At 44.9% G+C, this 19,291-nt stretch overlaps 1 protein-coding gene across 10 annotated transcripts in view; it reads left to right on the forward strand.

The window, feature by feature from the left end:
- TJP1 (tight junction protein 1) overlaps positions 1-19,291 on the forward strand; it is a 539,980-nt gene that overhangs the window by 430,080 nt on the left and 90,609 nt on the right. For all 10 annotated transcript variants that reach the window (XM_040342798.1, XM_040342801.1, XM_040342802.1 and 7 more), the window contains 4 exons: positions 7,886-8,010; positions 16,063-16,165; positions 16,716-16,995; positions 18,438-18,541. In XM_040342798.1, the coding sequence (XP_040198732.1) occupies positions 7,886-8,010; positions 16,063-16,165; positions 16,716-16,995; positions 18,438-18,541 (612 nt within the window). The remainder of the gene's footprint in view (positions 1-7,885; positions 8,011-16,062; positions 16,166-16,715; positions 16,996-18,437; positions 18,542-19,291) is intronic.

Consider the following 19,291-nt stretch of genomic DNA (forward strand, 5'->3'; position numbering starts at 1 on the left):
CAGCAATGTCCCCATCAGCACAGCAATGTCCCCATCATCACAGCAATGTCCCCATCAGCAAGCAATGTCAGCATCAGCACAGCAATGTCCCCATCAGCACAGCAATGTCCCCATCAGCACAGCAATGTCCCCATCAGCACAGCAATGTCCCCATCAGCACAGCAATGTCCCCATCAGCACAGCAATGTCAGCATCAGCACAGCAATGTCAGCATCAGCACAGCAATGTCAGCATCAGCACAGCAATGTCAGCATCAGCACAGCAATGCCCCATCAGCACAGCAATGTCCCCATCAGAACAGCAATGTCAGCATCAGCACAGCAATGTCAGCATCAGCACAGCAATGTCCCCATCAGCACAGCAATGTCCCCATCAGCACAGCAATGTCCCCATCAGCACAGCAATGTCAGCATCAGCACAGCAATGTCAGCATCAGCACAGCAATGTCAGCATCAGCACAGCAATGTCCCCATCAGCATCTGATGGGGACATTGCTGTGCTGATGGGACACCGCTGATGGGGAGACCCGTGTCACCCTTAAGCACAGCAATGTCCCCATCAACGATGTCCCCATCAGAACAGCAATGTCCCATCAGCGGAGTCCCCATTAGCAGCTGATAGGGGCCACCACTGATGGGGACACTGCTGTTGGGGACGCGGCTGATGGGGACACCATTGATGGGGACACCCGTGTCCCTATCAGCGGTGTCCCCATCAGAACAGCAATGGCCAAATCAGAACAGCAATGTCCCCATCAGAAAAAAAATATTCCCATCAAAAAAACAATATTCCCATCAGAAAAACAATATTCCCATCATGGGGACACCCACTGATGGGGACGCTGCTGTTGGGGACATTGCTGTGCTGATGGGACACCACTGATGGGGACGCTGCTGTTGGGGACATTGCTGTGCTGATGGGACACCATTGATGGGGACACCCGTGTCCCTATCAGCGTTGTCCCCATCAGCACAGCAATGTCCCCATCAGCGGTGTCCCCATCAGAACAGCAATGTCCCCATCAGAACAGCAATGTCAGCATCAGCACAGCAATGTCCCCATTAATGATGTCCCCATCAGAACAGCAATGTCCCCATCAGCGGAGTCCCCATTAGCAGCTGATGGGGACACCACTGATGGGGACACTGCTGTTGGGGACGCGGTTGATGGGACACCCGTGTCCCTATCAGTGGTGTCCCCATCAGAACAGCAATGTCCCCATCAGAATGGGGACGCTGATGGGGACATTGCTGTACTGATGGGGACACCATTGATGGGGACACCTTTGTCCCCATCAGCAGTGTGCCAATCAGCGGTGTCCTCAGCAATGTCCCCATCAGCACAGCAATGTTTCACATCAGCAGTTTCCACATTAGCAACGTCCCCATCATTGCTGATGGGGACGCCGCTGTGCTGATGTGGAAACCGATGATGGGTCACCGCTGATGGGGATACCCATGTCCCCATCAGCGGTGTCCCCAGCAATGTCCCATCAGAACAGCAATGTCCCCATCAGCAGTGTCCACCGCAATATCCCCATCAGCACAGCAATGTCCCTGTCAGCGGTGTCCCCAGCAGCATGTGTCCCCATCACCGCTGATGGGGACACCTCTGATGGGGACATTGCTGTGCTGATGGGGACATCGATTATGGGGTTACCGCTGATGGGGACATTGCTATCCTGATGGGGACACCATTGATGTGGACACCCATGTCCCCATCAGCAGTGTGCCAAACAGCGGTGTCCCCAGCAATGTCCCCATCAGAACAGAATTGTCCCCATCAGCAGTGTGCCCATCATCGCTGATGGGGACACCTCTGATGGGGACATTGCTGTGCTGATGGGGACACCATTGATGGGGACACCCGTGTCCTCATCAACGGTGTCCCCATCAGAACAGCAATGTCCTTATCAGCACAGCAAAGTCCCCATCAGCAGTGTCCCCAGCAGCACAGCAATGTCCCCATCAGTATGTGTCCTCAGCAGCTTGTGTCCCCATCAGCGCAGCACAGCAATGTCACTGATCCTCACAAAGCAGTCAGTTATTCCTATAATAGATAGTATTACTAGGACCAGTATATGGTATAGTAGGATGATTTCTTCACACTTTGCCGAGTGTTCTTCCTTTCCCTGAGTACACATCTCCTCATATGATCCCACTGGCAGAAGCGATTTGATAGCGTGTGGGAAACAAAGACTTTACGGAAGCTGTGACCTGGCGACCTTAAAGTGACACTAAACTGGTTTGAAAAAGAGAATTCCATTCAAGTATGTATTCTCAACTGGGAAAAGTTCCTTCTGCTGCTCTGGCCTCTCGGCCGCCTCCAGATCTCCAAATTCCCTTTTTTGCTGCTGTGATGTGACTTCCTGTTAGAGGGTGGCTAGTGACTTCCTGTTAGAGGGGGGCTAGTGACTTCCTGTTAGAGGGGGGCTAGTGACTTCCTGTTAGAGGGGGGCTAGTGACTTCCTGTTAGAGGGTGGCTAGTGACTTCCTGTTAGAGGGTGGCTAGTGACTTCCTTTTAGAGGGTGGCTAGTGACTTCCTTTTAGAGGGTGGCTAGTGACTTCCTTTTAGAGGGTGCCTAGTGACTTCCTGTTAGAGGGTGCCTAGTGACTTCCTGTTAGAGGGGGGCTAGTGACTTCCTGTTAGAGGGGGGCTAGTGACTTCCTGTTAGAGGGTGGCTAGTGACTTCCTGTTAGAGGGTGGCTAGTGACTTCCTGTTAGAGGGTGGCTAGTGACTTCCTGTTAGAGGGTGGCTAGTGACTTCCTGTTAGAGGGTGGCTAGTGACTTCCTGTTAGAGGGTGGCTAGTGACTTCCTGTTAGAGGGTGGCTAGTGACTTCCTGTTAGAGGGTGGCTAGTGACTTCCTGTTAGAGGGTGGCTAGTGACTTCCTGTTAGAGGGTGGCTAGTGACTTCCTGTTAGAGGGTGGCTAGTGACTTCCTGTTAGAGGGTGGCTACGCTCATTCTCCAGGGTGTGCATAGAGCAGTACACATGACCGCTACTAAATCGTACTGCTTGTTCCTAATAAACAGATGAGGAGGCAGAAAAACGCAGTAAGAAATGATTTAAAGGGTAACTCCACTTTTGTGAGGGTAGAAAAACTGCAAATGAAACAAATATAACACATACAACTGTGACACACATCATATTGTAACTGAATGATGTTAAAAATGACCTTTCCTTTTAATCTGCAGCGCTGTAAATTTTTGGGATCGGGGGGGGCAGAGGGGTGGGTGGGATCGGGGGGGCAGAGGGGTGGGTGGAATCGGGGGCAGAGGGATGGGATTAGTGACACTGGCATTCCCCAGCTGTCAGTCGATTCCCCCTCCTCCATGCTGCTCAGTGTGTTTTCTCCTTCTGGTCCCTCCAGTGAAGCCTCTCCTGACGTCGGGTCTCCTCAAGCTCCTCCCCCCTGCCGTGTACTGGCTGTCAGCTCATCAGCTGACTTTCTGCTTTAGTGAAGGGGAGGGGGCTTAATCCACCATGCAGGCTCTGCCTCTGTGTTTCTCCTGGAGAGGCAGCGCACGGCACGACCGATGACGTCATCGGAGATCGATTCAGCCGCAGCATCGTGAATGTCTGAATCACAATGCATCGATGCTGCGATTTTATATTCAACATCCCTAATTTCTTCAGAATAACATACGGTAGGAATCTGCAACAAAGGTGGAGAAAAGTGGTTCCCTGTTTCTGCATAGACGGCTTCCATTAACTCTCCTCCCTCCCCACTGGGAGAACACTATGTCTCGTCAGGAGGGATTCCCCTGTCTGTGATGGGGGAATCGTGCACATTTCTTTCTTGCAACCCGTGATTGCAGGAAAGTAGTTTGCACACTCTATGGTCGGCCTTTAGAGAGGTGGGTTGTGAAGAGTAGAGCTATAGCTATATAGGACTGGTCACTTGTATAGGCTTATTATATGGAATATGTTGTGTTCTACTCCTGGGTGGCCTGCTGCGGCCAGTAAATAATCATTTAGCGAGATGTGACTTTCCCAGCTTGTTTGTTGCATCCGTTAGATGTGAGTAAGCTGCACAGCATGAAAGGTCTGCCCAATGTTGGATTAGCAGCCAGCGTGTGAACCTAATTCCTGCAGTGGGTTGGTCACAAGGAATAGTCCAGATGCCAATGAGTGATTAACGTGAAGGCTTCGGAGTATGTTTACTCTTATTAGAAGTGCCAGGCCATGGAGTCTGACACAAGGAAGGAATCGTTTTCCAAGCTTTACTATATTGCAAAAAAAATTGCCAGTCCAAAATATTGTCTGTCACAGTATTTGGCATTTTCCTTGTATGGTTTAAAAGGGTTTACATTTCTTATGATAAAAATATATATTTATTAGGAAAATACTAATAAATTGAAAGGAAGAGCAGGAGTGTTTGGACTTTTTGTGCATTTGTATCATTTTTATTGGTCTAGCCTCTAATAAGTTGTGGCTGGATTTACTTGCATTGCGTTTAACTTGTGTTTACACACACTTGAGTTGACTTGAAAAAAAAGTTGCGTTGTATTTATTTTTTCTCATGGCAGAAGCTAAATCTTTTTCTCCCTTAAAGTGGTTGGAAACCTCAAATATGAAATTAACAAAGCACATCCCTCTATAGTGTGTACTTGTCTGAATCCAGAGCACTAGGTGTAATTTCTGTCTGTTGCTTCATTCCTCTATCAGCATGAATCACTTCTTCTGACAAGTTTTTCTGAGAACTAGAGAAAAAAGTGACCGTGGAGTGACCTCCAGCTGATTGACAGCCTCAGCTCTGTTGCTGTGTGTGGGGGGGGGGGGGTGTCTCTTCCTTCCCCTTTCTTTCGATCGGCTCTCAGAGCTCTCCTTACTGAGCTCTGCAGAGTGTAACTTTAGCTCTCCACCCCCTTTTTTCTGAAATCAGACAAGCTTATAAGTACAACTTATGTTGGAGGATTTGTTTCATCTTTGTGTATCACCTGAGGATAGTACCTTCACTGGGTGTATGGAAGTGTTTACAACCATTTTAATGTGTTGCAGCATGTTGGCGCTGCGTTTTAAGTACGTCAAAGGGTATATCACATTTAGCCGCACATCATTGCAGACCAACTGGTATTGGAATGAATGGCAGTATCAGCCTGGGCTCTTGTCAGGCCACACCCCCAACACGCTGCACTCCACCCCTCAGAGCTTACTTATGGGGATCAAGTGCATTTAAGTGCAGCATATTCCATCTTCACCTCTGTATGCCCACGTGGCACTTTGGTTTAGATTGAGACTATTACAAACAATGGAGTTTGGCTGCTTGTTGTGTTGGGATTGTGATGAGCAATGCAGCCCAATGTATGTGATATGAATGAGCCATTTTAGTTTGGCTGTTCTAAGTGGTGGATAGGGATTGTGGGGTGGGAGAGTTAGGATAGGAATAGATAGGCTGTGGTCGCTGGGGGAAGAGGATGGTGATGGGAGGGTCATCTTAAAGACCATTTCTACAGCATATGCCAGCAGTGCAAATCACGGGGCTTGCAAATGAATGTTAACCCTCCAATCCTACAAAGAAAAATAAACAGTCCCTAGCTGACAGTCTCCGAAGCAGATAAGATTAGCTGAGTGATTTACAGGTTTCCCCACATAAGTACAATACCTCCAGTTGCTTTAATGTAACATCCCCCACTGCTGTCTCAGCCGGCATGTTATAGTTTCGCACATCATCAAAGTCCACGAGAAGTCCGGTGATTTGCCGATATGGTTCCGGCTAACAAGAAAGTTCCTTTAAGGACTGCGCAGGCGCAGTGGATGGTTCTCCTCTGCCTGTTTGCATGCAAGGCAACTTGCCGGTGACTTGTCCTTAAGGTTCCCCTAGCGGGAAAGTTCCTTCAAGGACTGCGCAGGGGCAAACTTCGCTCGGACGGCTCGCTCTGCTCGCTCGGCCTCCTGGCTCTTTTTTTAACATCCTCCAATCCACGGGGATGTTAAAGAATGAGCCTGGATGCCGGGCGAGGTTCGGAGATTTCCGTCGGCAAGTTTGCCCCTGCGCAGTCCTTGAAGGAACTTTCCCGCTAGGGGAACCTTAAGGACAAGTCACCGGCAAGTTGCCTTGCATGCAAACAGGCAAAGGAGAACCATCCACTGTGAAACCTAACACTGCTGGGAAGCTGGAACAGGATGAAGTCTGGCAGTAATGCACCTACAGTATGTATTTTCAATGTACGGTAACAGGCAGCGGCTCTCGGTTACGGGACATAACTTGGATCCGGGGACACAGTTGACTTTCCGGGACGGGTATGCTACTGCTCCAAAACCCGCTGCCGGAGGGGGGGCGCCCCCCCCAGGTGATGTCACTTCTGGTATCCGAGCATTTTCGCAAATACCGATACTCACAAAAATGCGTAGTATTGGTGCCGATACCGGTATCGGTGCAACCCTAGCAGGAACCTTTTTTCTAAGTCGAAGTAACTCGAGATGCACCGATTTAGAATGGTTCCATTGCACTGAACGAGGGCCGTTTTCTGATGCGGAAAGTACTACTCCAAAGTTGGAGCAATTGTCACATCAGTGTGAACCAGGTCTTACTGTGGCTCAATCGGGTGCATTCAGCTCAATCTCTCATGATTCCGCTTGCTTTTATTGGACTCAGACTGGTTAGCCCCTTCAGGATCAAGGTCCCTGTAATCGGGGTTTTGAGGTTCCTCCCAACCAAAACTCTTGGCAATCCAGAGAGTACTGAAAAAGTCTTCCCCTCTTTATACGGACTACCCCCAAACCCATCACCCTGCATGGGCGATAACCCCTGAATACTCAACATACCCTCAGACAATCCCATTAAAAGGACCACAAATAAAATAATGTGGAAATATACTTGGTTCTGGACCTATCCTTGGTATAATGAGTGCGTAGATAGTAATTATTGACACTGCTCTGGTCGGATGGCCTCTGCTTTGTGATTTTTTTTTTTGTAAATTCAAAAACATTTAAATGCCTATAATAAAGTGATCATTGAAACGGTATGATACGAATATTAAAATTCATACAGAAAATTTTATTTAAAAACGTGTAACAAATTTCATGTGATAATCAAATATAGCAGCATAGAATTTGTATTTTATGACTTTTTATAGTACATAAAAAGTAACTGCTTTAAAGTGGATTGTAAATTCTCGTTAAATAAACAAACATGTTATTCTTACCTGTCCTGTGCAGTGGATTTGCACAGATCAGCCCAGATCCTCCTCTTCTCTGGTCCCTCGTCACTGCACCTGGCCCCTCCCTCCTGTCGAGTGCCCCCACAGCAAGCAGCTTGCTATGGGGACACCTGAGCCGAGCTGCAGCTCCATGTGTCCATTCAGAGACAGATTCCCAGTTAAGCTAATATAAATAAAAAAATCTAAAAGACCTTTGTGCTATAATATATGCCGTCTTTCTAGCCTCGCTCTGCCTGTCTCATGGGCTATTGCTGCCATTTTATAAAATGTTTACCTCTCTGCTTTTGAGGTTCCCATAATGATATGGCAGTAATTCTGTTCTTTTGTATCCAGTAGTAGTAGTAGTCCAACTGCTTCATCTGCCCATAGTTAAAATGGATGCAGCCAGACTCGGTGCAGAGAGATTTCTGCAGCATATATATTTGGCAAGTACAGAATCATAGTATATATAAATTATGCAAAGTGGTTAGAGGGAAGCTTCAGAAGGGTAAAGATGTTTTATTACAAATGATGTGGGCAGACTGCAGTTCCTCTTTAAACACTAATCATTCCTAATGTGTGGAGTTAGAATGCGCATCATAAACTGAATGTATCAATTTGGCTTAAAAGAAAAGCCTTGTACATCACTTGCTGTAGATGACTAGCACTACTGCAGCTGTTTGTTTGCTTCTTGCATGTTAAATGGTAATCTTGATTTTTTTTTTTTTTTCCCCCATAGGCCCCAGGATTTGGATTTGGGATCGCAATATCAGGAGGTAGAGACAACCCTCATTTCCAGAGTGGGGAGACATCAATAGTCATCTCTGATGTTCTCAAGGGAGGACCTGCTGAAGGCCTGCTGCAGTAAGTGTCGTCTTTTATGCTACATGTATACCTGTTGGTATATCCAAAGGGTAATTATTTAAAGCGGAAGTAAACCCATACATAAAACAGATTAATTTCTGGCACGTGCCGAAAATGTAACACTCCCATTGGTTGTACTCTCAACCAAACTGTCAAACCATCCAATGGCTGGTGTCTAAACTGATCACATGTGCAGCATCATGACAGTTATAGATTAAACAGAGGCAAAGATGGCCGCTTCCTTGGCTGAAAACGATGAATGGGTTTACTTACACTTTAAAATCCTATTTTTGCTTTCAGTCCCACATTTTAATGTAATGCTCATATTCAGTATTGTTGAACACTGTTAATTATATTGTAAATAATTGGTCTTTAGGCTAGGTTCCGACTTGTAAAATTCCATTTCAGTCAATGAGAACCGTCTTAATTGGCACTACTGAAGTCACACCGACTGTAGAAAAGGTTCCTGTACTACTTCAAGGTGACGTCTATCTGACTTGTGCCCATAGACTTTAATGGAAGTCGCCTCCAAGTCTGATCCTTATCTTAATCGGTGTGATCCGACATTACAAGAAGATTACCCAGGCATTCCCTGAAGTTGCCTGGCAAGTCATGCCCACTTTCAGTGTGAATCACCTTTCTTTGGGTCTTTGGCTTGCTATATAATCCACACCTTGCCTTGGTAAACTTGTTTCCGTAGCACAGTGCTGCAGATTGTCCTGCGATGTTTGTCATGTTTTGCTTGTGCTGTTCCCTGCTCAAGCACCCAAGCTGATATATTATATCATTGAGATAATATACACTCTACATTTAGGGCTCCTGCAGACAAGGCTTTCAGAACGCCACTTTTACAGGCATTGACTTTTTTTTCTGTCTGTAAACGCACTTCTGTTAGCCTTTGTCTCCATGCGCACATAGGCGTTTTACAGGCTAAAAAAAAAACTGTAACCACTTGCGTTCAGTAGAGGAGCTCTTGTGCAGAAAAAAAACTTGGCACCTAAATGCATGTAAACTTGCTAGACGCTATTATTGCTTGAGCATTTATTCGTTCCAATGGCCAAAATAAATCCATATCCTGGCCAATGGAAGCCATTAATCCGGAAACGCTTGATGCACCTAAATGTGTGTGCAAAAACTTGGCTCTGGCTGCATTTTTGAAGCAGCTTTTCCTCCTGCCAAGAGAAAAGGCATTCGGGGGAGCCCAGTGTGCATGAGGCCCTAATAGAAAAGAGGCATGCGTTTGATAACAGTGGATACTAATAATCCTATGCACCAAGGTAGCATTACATTGGTCAATACATTGACAGTGTCATGACTTTCTTTTTATTTGTTGTAACCTTTCTATTCATAAAACTTAATATTGATCAAAGAATCTTCAGTTTGCCAAAAATGCAGCCTTTTCAGACATTTGTCATTCTAGTTTTAAGCTTTTGAAGATATCCAGGGCAATTTTAAATTTCTGACTTTTGTAGCTCATCCTAGAGGTGCAACTATTGTAGGGCATGTTTCTGTTCTGTTATGATGGTGTTACCTCCATGTTCTTGATGCGGTTAATTGTGCTGGCTAGTGGATTAAAGATGGTACTGTGGCTTCTAAGTGCAGCCAAAACAACTACAGAAATATCAACACAAGGGACATAACTTACAGTCAGGATGTACCGTATATACTCTAGTATAAGCTGAGGCACCTAATTTTACCGCAAAAAAAATGGGAAAACATATTGACTCGAGTATAAGCCCAGGGTGTCCATCTGTGTGCCTCACTGTGCCCCTGACTGACTGAGAGTCTATGGACGGCTTTGAAAAATTGGTGCTCCCCAACCGTAGGTCCTCCAGACAACAAACTTTGCACACTTAGGCTTCATTTCCACTGGCGTTTTTACAGCCACATTTCTGAGCGTTTTTTACAGCTTAAAAACGCCTGTCCATGTTGTTCTATGGCATCATGCCCACATAGGCGTTTTTGAGCTGCAAATGGCATAGGCGTTTTGGAGCTGTAAAAAAAACGCAGGACCAGGGCGTTCTGAAGCTCCAGAGTAGAGCTGTAAAAACGCCAGATGTTAAACGTTCAAACGCTCATTTTTACAAAATAAACATGGACAGGCGTTTTTAAGCTGTAAAAACGCCAGTGGAAATGAAGCCTTATAGAGGAGAAATGGGGCTACATGTGTGCCAAGTTCTAGGTCCAGTGGACCTACGACTGGCCGGTACCGGGTCCCCAAATTCACAGGAGAAATTACCATTTAACATGGGAGTCTATGGAAGGGGTACCCGGCTTTGAAAAATCAGTGCTACCCGGCCGTAGGTCCCCCAGACAACAAACTTTGCACACTTGTAGAAGAGGGGCTACATGTGTGTCAAGTTTGGGGTCCATGGGACCTATGACTGGCCGGTACCGGGTTCCCAAAGTCTGGGAGATCAGGCGCAAAAAGGTGACTCGAGTATAAGCCGAGGGGGGCATTTTCAGTACAAAAAAATGTGCCCCCGTTCACGATACCATAACCTTTCGGCGCAGAGGTTAATGGAACTTGGAGGCTGTCACAGACTCTCCAAGAGAACCTCATTATGCCTTCCCTTTCGATCTTGCTTTTTCATTTATACAAACTACAGCTTCTATGAATAGAGGACAGCAGAATGAATGTTTCATTCATATAAGGTGTAGTACGGCTTCTATGAATGGTGTAGATGGGCGGAAAGGGTAGGCATAGTCACGTTCTCTTGATGGCTGCCCCTTTAGTTCTATAAACCCCTTTGCTGGAAGATTAGGACGTCGGGGATGGGGGGTGGGATTTGCAGCCGATGTTGGGACGCTTTATGGTTAATTTCTTACTTCCTGTGTAACATGCCCACCTTTACTAGCAGCAAGTCATCCCCATATCATTACATTTCCTCTGCCGTGTTTTACATAAGGCATCATGCACTCCTCTGGGATACTTCCTTCTGCTTTTGTCTCGCGTATATCCCTTGTTCCTAACACCTCAGTCTATGAATCTCTGCCTTTAAGGCTAATATCCTGAAGTAATCCTTAAACGGTTGTAGATAACACTGGTATTTTCTTAGTTAAAGGGACACTAAAGGTTTGTGATAAAAAAAAAAAAAACATAACCTATCATACTTGCCTCCAATGTGCAGTTCGTTGTACACAGAGTGGCCCCAAACGTCCTCTTCTGGGGTCCCACGGTGGCTCTCGCGGCTCCTCCCTCCAAGAGCTAACCCCCTCTGGGAAGCTCTTTCCCGAGGGGGTTAGCTTGCGTGTGCACTCCCATGTGATACAGTCGGCGGCCATAGCCACCGAGTGTATGATTTGGTGCCGCGTCATTGGATTTGATTGACAGCAGCGCGAGCCAATGGCTGCACTGCCATTAATCTATCCAAAAAAACGGATGAGAAGCCCGGGCAACGATCGAGCGTGTTCGCGACGCGGGGCTTTCCAGGGCTTGGGTAAGAAAACGGGGGGCTGTGGGGCCAATTTACTGGCTTTCAGACCAGGGGCTGGTCTGTGGCCATTGGGAGTACAAAATGTCCCATCAGTAGGAGTAAACCATCCCCCATCATTGGTGTCGGTGAGAGGAATTGTCCCCATTGTTGGTGTTATTGGGAGGAATTGTGCCCTATTTGTGCCATTGGGAGGAATTGTGCCCCATCGTTGGTGTCATTGGATCCCATTGATGGTGTCATTGGGAGGAACTGTGCCCCACCGTTGATGTCTGTGAATAAAATAGTGCCCCAAGGGCCATATAAAAACAAGCAAAGGGCCACAACTGGCCCCCGAGGCCGCAGTCTGGAGACCACTGATTTAAAAGATCTTTGAGACTTTTGTGTATATGTATTTGTATCCCTCTGCCTTACAAATCTTGTATATCTGCAATGTTAACTTGGCGTGCATGTGATTTATTCCTAGTGCTATCGGTAGAACTTTAATACCCGTATGACTGAAGGACTTGTTTCTATTTCTGTGTCTGCGTTTCCTTGTGTTTCATATTTGAAGGAGGTTTTTCAAACTGTTTTCCCTTTTTACTTGTCGGGCTTCATTCCTCTTTGCATGCTGTTGGCATATCCTATGACTTTAGATGAGGGTCAGACAGTACAGGTTCCTCAATAGTAAACTGTCAAATGTCCACTGTGTATCTATGGAGCCTGCGCCAACAGACACGAGTCTAGTGAAACAATACGCCGCGTGACGGCTGCAGCTTTGTGATGTTATTTCGGCCATGTCGTCTGTGGGCATACAGTCCCTCCTAGAACCAAATGCTTCAGATTTTTTTTTTTCTTGGCTTTCCTCCTCCATCTGCTCAGATTTCAGCTAGTGGTTTTGCAATTACATTTCATGCCGCCTACGTTCAGCTTAAACTTTAAAGCAGGGTTCCCTTTGTAGTTGGAAGTAAAGCAGTGTAAACCTGTAAAGAAAAAAATGTGCTTAAAAGTAAAGGTGTTATTGTGTAATTCATACATATGCAGTTCACACTTGGTTTTATTTTAACTGCATTAGCATGGCTAGCTGAAAATGTATGAACACTACATTAACACCTTTTCAAACAGAAGATTTGTTCTTAATGGCTCCATTTACCTATTTGTAGCTTTTATAGAGCATGTAAAATGTTTCAAATATGTTTTCAGTAAAAAAGATATATTTTTCCCTATTATCTTCTTTCTTTTGTAATGTTAGTCATACTAAACACCAGGGTGGATTTGTTTTTAAATCGACTCGATTTAAATCATAATTTTTAAAGGGCTACTGTTGTCTCTGTCCCACAGTGGCTTCTCCTATGACCCGCTGTTAACTCACCGACCGTCCTATTCACTTTAATGGGACGGCTGGTGATGCGGCAGTGACGCAACAAGGTGAGGGACGTGGCGGCAGCGGGTGAGTGGATGCCCACTAACAGGCGCTGCCATGATGGATCTGAAATGACAGGTGCTCTTTAACCACTTCAATACAGAGCATTTTCACCCCATTCCTGCACAGACCAATTTTTAGTTTTCAGCGCTGTTGCACTTTGAATGACAATTGCGCGGTCATGCAACACTGTTCCCATAGTGAAGTCTTTGTCCCCCCCCCCCCCTTAAATGGAGCTTTCGTTTGGGGGTATTTGATCATCTCTGCGGTTTTTATTTTTTGCACTATAAACAAAAGAGCGACAATTTTGAAAAAAGAAAAACACTATTTTAAACTTTTTGATTTAAAGCGGATGTGCCAGTATAAAAAAATATTAAAAGCCAGCAGGTACAAATACTGCAGCTGCTGACTTTTAATATTAGGACACTTACCTGTCCTGGAGTCCAGCGCCGTCAGCAGCAGAGGACGAGCGATCGCTCGTCTCTCTGCTGCTCCCCCCGCCATCCTCAGTGAGGGAACCAGGAAGTGAAGCGCTCCGGCTTCACTACCCGGTTCCCTACGGTGCATGCGCGAGCCGCGCTGAGCCCGCCGATTGGCTCACACGCTGTGTGCTGGGAGCCGAGTGTTCCCAGCACACAACGGGGGACAGACGGGAAGTCAGAAAAACCCGTCTTTTGCCCGTAGCGTGTGGCCGGAAGTGGGTGCAAATACCTGTCTTTAGACAGGTATCTGCACCCCCCTCCCCCCTGAAAGGTGTCAAATGTGACACCGGAGGGGGGGGCGGGAGCCGATCAGCGTGAGTTGCACTTTAGGGTGGAGCTCCGCTTTAATCAAATTTTTTTTTTTTTTTTTAAAAGCTTTTTTTTTCTCAGTTTAGACCGATACGTATTCTTCTACATATTTTTGGTAAAAAAAAAATCGAAATAAGCGTATATTGATTGGTTTGCACAAAATAAAAATGCCATAAATCTATCCCCTATTTTGTAGACGCTATAGATTTATGTCATTTTTATTTTATTTTTTACTAGTAATGGCGGCAATCTTTTTATTGTGACCGTGACATTGCGGCGGATATATCGGACACTTTTGACACGTTTTTGGGACCATTCACATTTATACAGCGATTTAGTGCTATAAAACTTCACTGATTACTGTGTAAATGTGACTGCCAGGCAAGGGGTTAACACTAGGGGGCGCTGAAGGGGTTAATATGTTCCCTATTGAGTGATTCTAATTGTAGGGGGAGGGGATTCACAAGGGGAGGAGACCGATGTGTGTTCCTCTGTACTGGGAACACACATCGGTCTCCTCACCTCTGACAGGAGATGGATCTGTGTGTTTACACACACAGATCCACACTCCTGCCGTAATCGCGGGTGCCCGGTGGACATTCGGGGCCGCCGGGCATGCACCGGGTCACAAGCGAGGCTGCTTTTTAATAAAAAAAAAAAAACTCTATTTATGATTCGAATCGAGTTTGTTTGTATTTTTTGATGGACACCGCGCCGGTCCTGAGGAGCTGTGGGCAGGAGTTTTTAGGCGAGGCCACGGCTTCGGCCTAGTTTGTGGCGTCCGGCCTCGCGGACTAGGCCGGAGCCGTGTCCTGGCCTAAAAACTCCTGCCCACAGCTCCTCAGGACCAGCGCGGTGTCAGCGCCGGTCTTGGAGAATTTTTTTTTATTTTGTCAAAATCTGAATCGATTTGACCTACCAACTTGATTTTTTTAATCAAATCTATTTTTTGCACAGCCCTAGATTCTATTTTGAATAATAAGCTGTCGGGTTAGTAAAACAGCGATATCAGAAGCAATTTAATCATACAGTTTGTAGTGTACAAAACAATGGGAAAATTGAATATTCATGAACTTTGTTTTATCTCATGGTTACTGTGAAATTGTGTGAATGCGTCAATGCAGGGGATTATCTCATCTTGCAGAGCTTAGATTTATTGAATGAGTTTACCAAAAATATAAATATTGCAGAATATACAGTCTCATGCTACATATTGCATAACTAAGCTCAATTTCATGTTGAATAAACTAAATTATTAATGTATCTTAAATAGAAAACTATCTTTTTAGATTGATTTTTACTCCAAAAGCATTTTCCCTCTGGGTGATCTATGTACATTACAAGGATTTTGACAAACGTTCAGATTCCTACCTCATTCTAAAATTATCCCTGTTTGTCCATGTGCACAAGTGAATCTAGGAGCCCTTTCACACGAGGCGTCGGTGGTAAAGCGCCGCTATTTTTAGCGGCAATTTACCGTCGTTTTTGTGGAGGCATTCGGCCCTTAGTAGGGCGCTTTGTATGCCGTTTGGCCGCGCTGCCCATTCGTTTCAATGGGCAGGAGCAGTGTATACACCGCTCCTTCACCACTCCAAAGATGCTGTTTTTTTTTAAACATTCTGCCAGCGCATTATTGCCTCAGTGTGAATGCCCTCGAGCTTTCACACTGAGACTGCAGGGGAGCCATTTTACAGGTGCTTTATTTTTAGCCCAAAAGTGCCTGAAAAACGCCCCAATGTGAAAGGGGTCTAACGGGAGTTAATTATGAACCAGCTGCTGCACCTGTAAAGCTCTAATGAGAAAAACCCAAAAAAACGAAAGACAATTTGGAAAAGCTGACACCATTCGGTACACAAAAGTACTGCGTTACTGAGTCTCCATCCCAAAATTTGTTTTTCATTATTGTGCTATTTAGACCTAAACAAGTAAAAAAAAAAAAAAAAAATTTTTTTTTTTACTCATCTGGAAATGCCTTTGAAAGCACCTAGGATTCTGACATCTCCCTCTAATGCTCCTGGGAAACGTGTGTCATCATTTCCCAGGATGCAGTGCGCTGTCCAATTATCACTCCCCATCCAAGACTTCCAGGAAGTAAGTGCTTGTAGGATTCACAATGCCCACAAGCAAAATGACAACGGTGTAGACATAGTTTTATAAACTATCTTTTTTGAATATCTATGCGGATCGGCGGCAGATTGTAAAATGGTAAGTGACCGGATTTATATTATAAAAACGCAGGATGAAAGGACATGCATTTAAAAAATGCTAATTGTGGTTGGAACTCCGCTTTAAGTTGTCGACCCCCCCCCCCCCCCCGCCACGCCCCACCCCCCTGTCAAAGTACACTGGTCAGCGCTGCAGTGGCTGATTAAATGCTGGTTTTCCAGGAGAACAAACATTAATACTTTCTGTATTGTCTTTGCAGGGAAAATGACCGTGTTGCAATGGTCAATGGAGTGTCCATGGATAATGTTGAGCATGCGTTTGCTGTTCAGCAGTTGAGAAAGAGTGGTAAAAATGCCAAAATTGTAAGTTATTTCTTTATTTTTCTTAATACTATGTTAATTTGTTTTCCTTCTGCTATGTGTCCTGACTCCCAGCCTGTCAGATAGTCCAAGATTCATTTAAGCCTTTCCTGAAAAGCTTTCTAGAAATCTTCAGCTTTATAAGTAGACGCTGCTTTTATGGGTCGTATATTGATTGTTGGGAATTAATGTGGTTACTTTAAACTTGGCACTTTAAAGATTAAAATGTATATTATGTTTGTGTCACATATTTTAGCTTGGCATCCATACATCCAGCGTTAAAGCCAATTCATAAATTCCACATAATTTCATCCATTGTTCAGAGTTGGGCACCTTGACAGCATTTTTATGAGTGATTTTGCGGCTCTTGGATTGATCTGAATTATGTGCGATCAGCATTTTCCTTGAAACAAATTGCTCAACATGCCTAATTAATCTTTCCTCATATTTTTGCACAGCGGCTGATGGAATACTAGTAATCATATTACAATTCAGCTTCTTATGTTATTAAACCTGGCATCTTATCTTACCATTCCCATCAAACCCTTTGCAGACTATACGACGGAAGAAAAAAGTTCAGCTTCCTGTGGTTCGCCCTGACCCAGAGCCAGTATCTGAAAATGAGGAGGACAGTTACGATGATGAGGTGCCTGACCAGAGAAGTGCCCACAGTGGCCCTGGTGCCAGCAGGAGGAGTGAGAAGAGCTGGGTAAGGGACCGAAGTGCCAGCAGAGAAAGAAGTTTATCGCCTAGATCAGACAGAAGATCTGTTGCTTCCAGTCAACCTCCAAAACCTTCCAAAGTGACCTTGGTGAAATCTAGAAAAAATGAAGGTATGTTATATCTGTGGTACTTTTTAGGCTTTGTTCACACAGGCTTACTAAAACGTACGCCCGTGTTTACCCACATAGCGATACACAGGTGTTCCTTGCATCGCCATGCAGGCAGTCCCATTTGTGTCGATTGGGATGCAGAGGCTTCACGGACAGCCTTGCGGGTGCGCAGCCCCAAACGCACACTGTCGGCATTCACATGGTTGTCAAATTGAGAGCTGTGGCTGTGTCCGTGCAGCAGCTGATTCCCAATTAACATGAATGGGACTCCCTGCATGGGAATGCACAGAACATCTGTGAACAGGGCCCTCGCAGGAGCATACACTATAGTACGGCCCTAGTGAATGCGGCCCAATTCAGTAGTTATACAGCGGGTGAAATAAGTATTGAACACATCAACATTTTTCTAGGTAATTGTATATCTAAAGGTGCTATTGACTTGAAATTTTCACATGTCAGTAACAACCCATGCAATCCATTTATACAAGAAACAAAATAAGTTCAGAAATTATGTGTAATAAAATGGAATGACACAGAAAAAAAGTATTGAACACGCTAACTAAAATTAATTTAATACTTCGGAAAAAAATATTTGTTGGTAATGACAGCTTCAAGATGCCTCCTGTATGGAGAAACTAGTTTTGTGCGTTGCTCAGGGGTGATTTTTTCCATCAGTCTGCTGATCGGGTCGGGTCCATGTTCATCCGATCCCCCCATAGAGGAGAGCGGAAAAAAGACAGTGTGGTCCCTGCACAGTGTGTGGGGACCGCCCTGTCATCCGCTGGCTCAGCAGGGATCAACGGAGCGACAAGCAACTGATCCGCCCCGTGTGAAAGAGCCCTTAGAAGAGCTGCACCACAGTTGTGCATGTGCAAAGACTTTCTACAAATGCAAAACCTACATAATTTGGTTGATTTACTGAAACTGGAGGGCAAAATCTGGTGCAGCTCTGCATAGTTTTTTTTTTTTTTTGGTTTATCAAAGCTTAATTGAAGAAGCTGAAGTTAGAAGCTGATTGGTTACCATGCAGAGCTGCGCCAGATTTTGCACACTCCAGTTTTATTAAATAAACCCCAAAGGGTCTTTTTATTTACATCCCTCAAGTGTATTGAGCGTTTCCTTTTTAGGGGCCTTTAACACTATTTTTATTAAGCTTTTGTTTAGCCTAAGACCCCCTTCACACTGGGATTTTGATGCCCTCCCATTGATTTAAAAATGTAACGTGACTGAAATAATTCATAGGATTTAAAGGAATACTTTTTTTCTGCTTTTTTTTATACCCCAAAAGCTCATCAAAAACTGATTAGTGTGAAAGGGTCCATGTTTGCCATGTCCCCCCTTTTTTTTTTTTATTGTCCTTCTGCATCATTTTTGAGCTTGTAGTCTGTATGTATCATACTACCCATGTGATAAGTGTGTTTTGTGTATATTTGTTTTTGCAGAATATGGTTTAAGATTAGCCAGCCATATTTTTGTAAAGGAAATCTCTCAAGATAGTCTGGCAGCGAGAGATGGAAATATTCAGGAAGGCGACGTTGTGCTTAAGGTAAGAGTTTCTTTTATATCTTACACATTGGCAATATCCTAAGCCATGTTCTTGTGTGCCATAAATTGCAGTCAAATGTACTAGGGGTATTTACTAAAAGTGATCTTTTATTACAAAGCACTGCACAGACAATAAAACATTCCTTTTGTTTCTTATATCTATGCAACTAGTGTAGTATCAAATAGTGGTTGCAGATGTTAAATGGTTACAAAAATGGGTCTGTTAGTTCCCACTTCTCTGTTCTCTGAAAAGCGCTTAGTGCTGGATCGCTTTTCAGAGTGTGAATAGGCATCAGCTGTCAGGTGTTCAGGAGGCTTATTCTGCCGCCTCCAGAATGCCTTTATTTTTTTTGCAGAGCAGAAATTTTCAATGGGATTAATGGCTGCAAGCCAAGAGTTTGACTTGAATGAGCGAGTTTGGTAGCGATGGTACTGCCTGTCAACTTGGCTTGCTGCATACATTTTCAGCAGCATGTGAACAGCCTCCTCCGACTGTATAGTAGGCTTTAGGTGGGTGTAAAACTGTGGCTTAACCCTCCTGTTTTTATCCTTTACCCCCGAGGCCGCCCATGTGAAAAAGGCTTTAAAGAGGAGCTTCACCCTGTAAACAAAAATGTAAAAGCCAGCAACTAAGTTGCAAATACTGTAGCTGCTGACTTTTAAAAAACAAACACTTTCCTGTCCCAGGATCCAGTGAAGTCCTCACCCAAACTGGTTCTTTGCCGGTCTTCAGGTCCAGGTGCCTGCATCT

This window comes from Rana temporaria, chromosome 3 (assembly GCF_905171775.1).
Source record: "Rana temporaria chromosome 3, aRanTem1.1, whole genome shotgun sequence".
Lineage (NCBI taxonomy): Eukaryota > Metazoa > Chordata > Amphibia > Anura > Ranidae > Rana > Rana temporaria.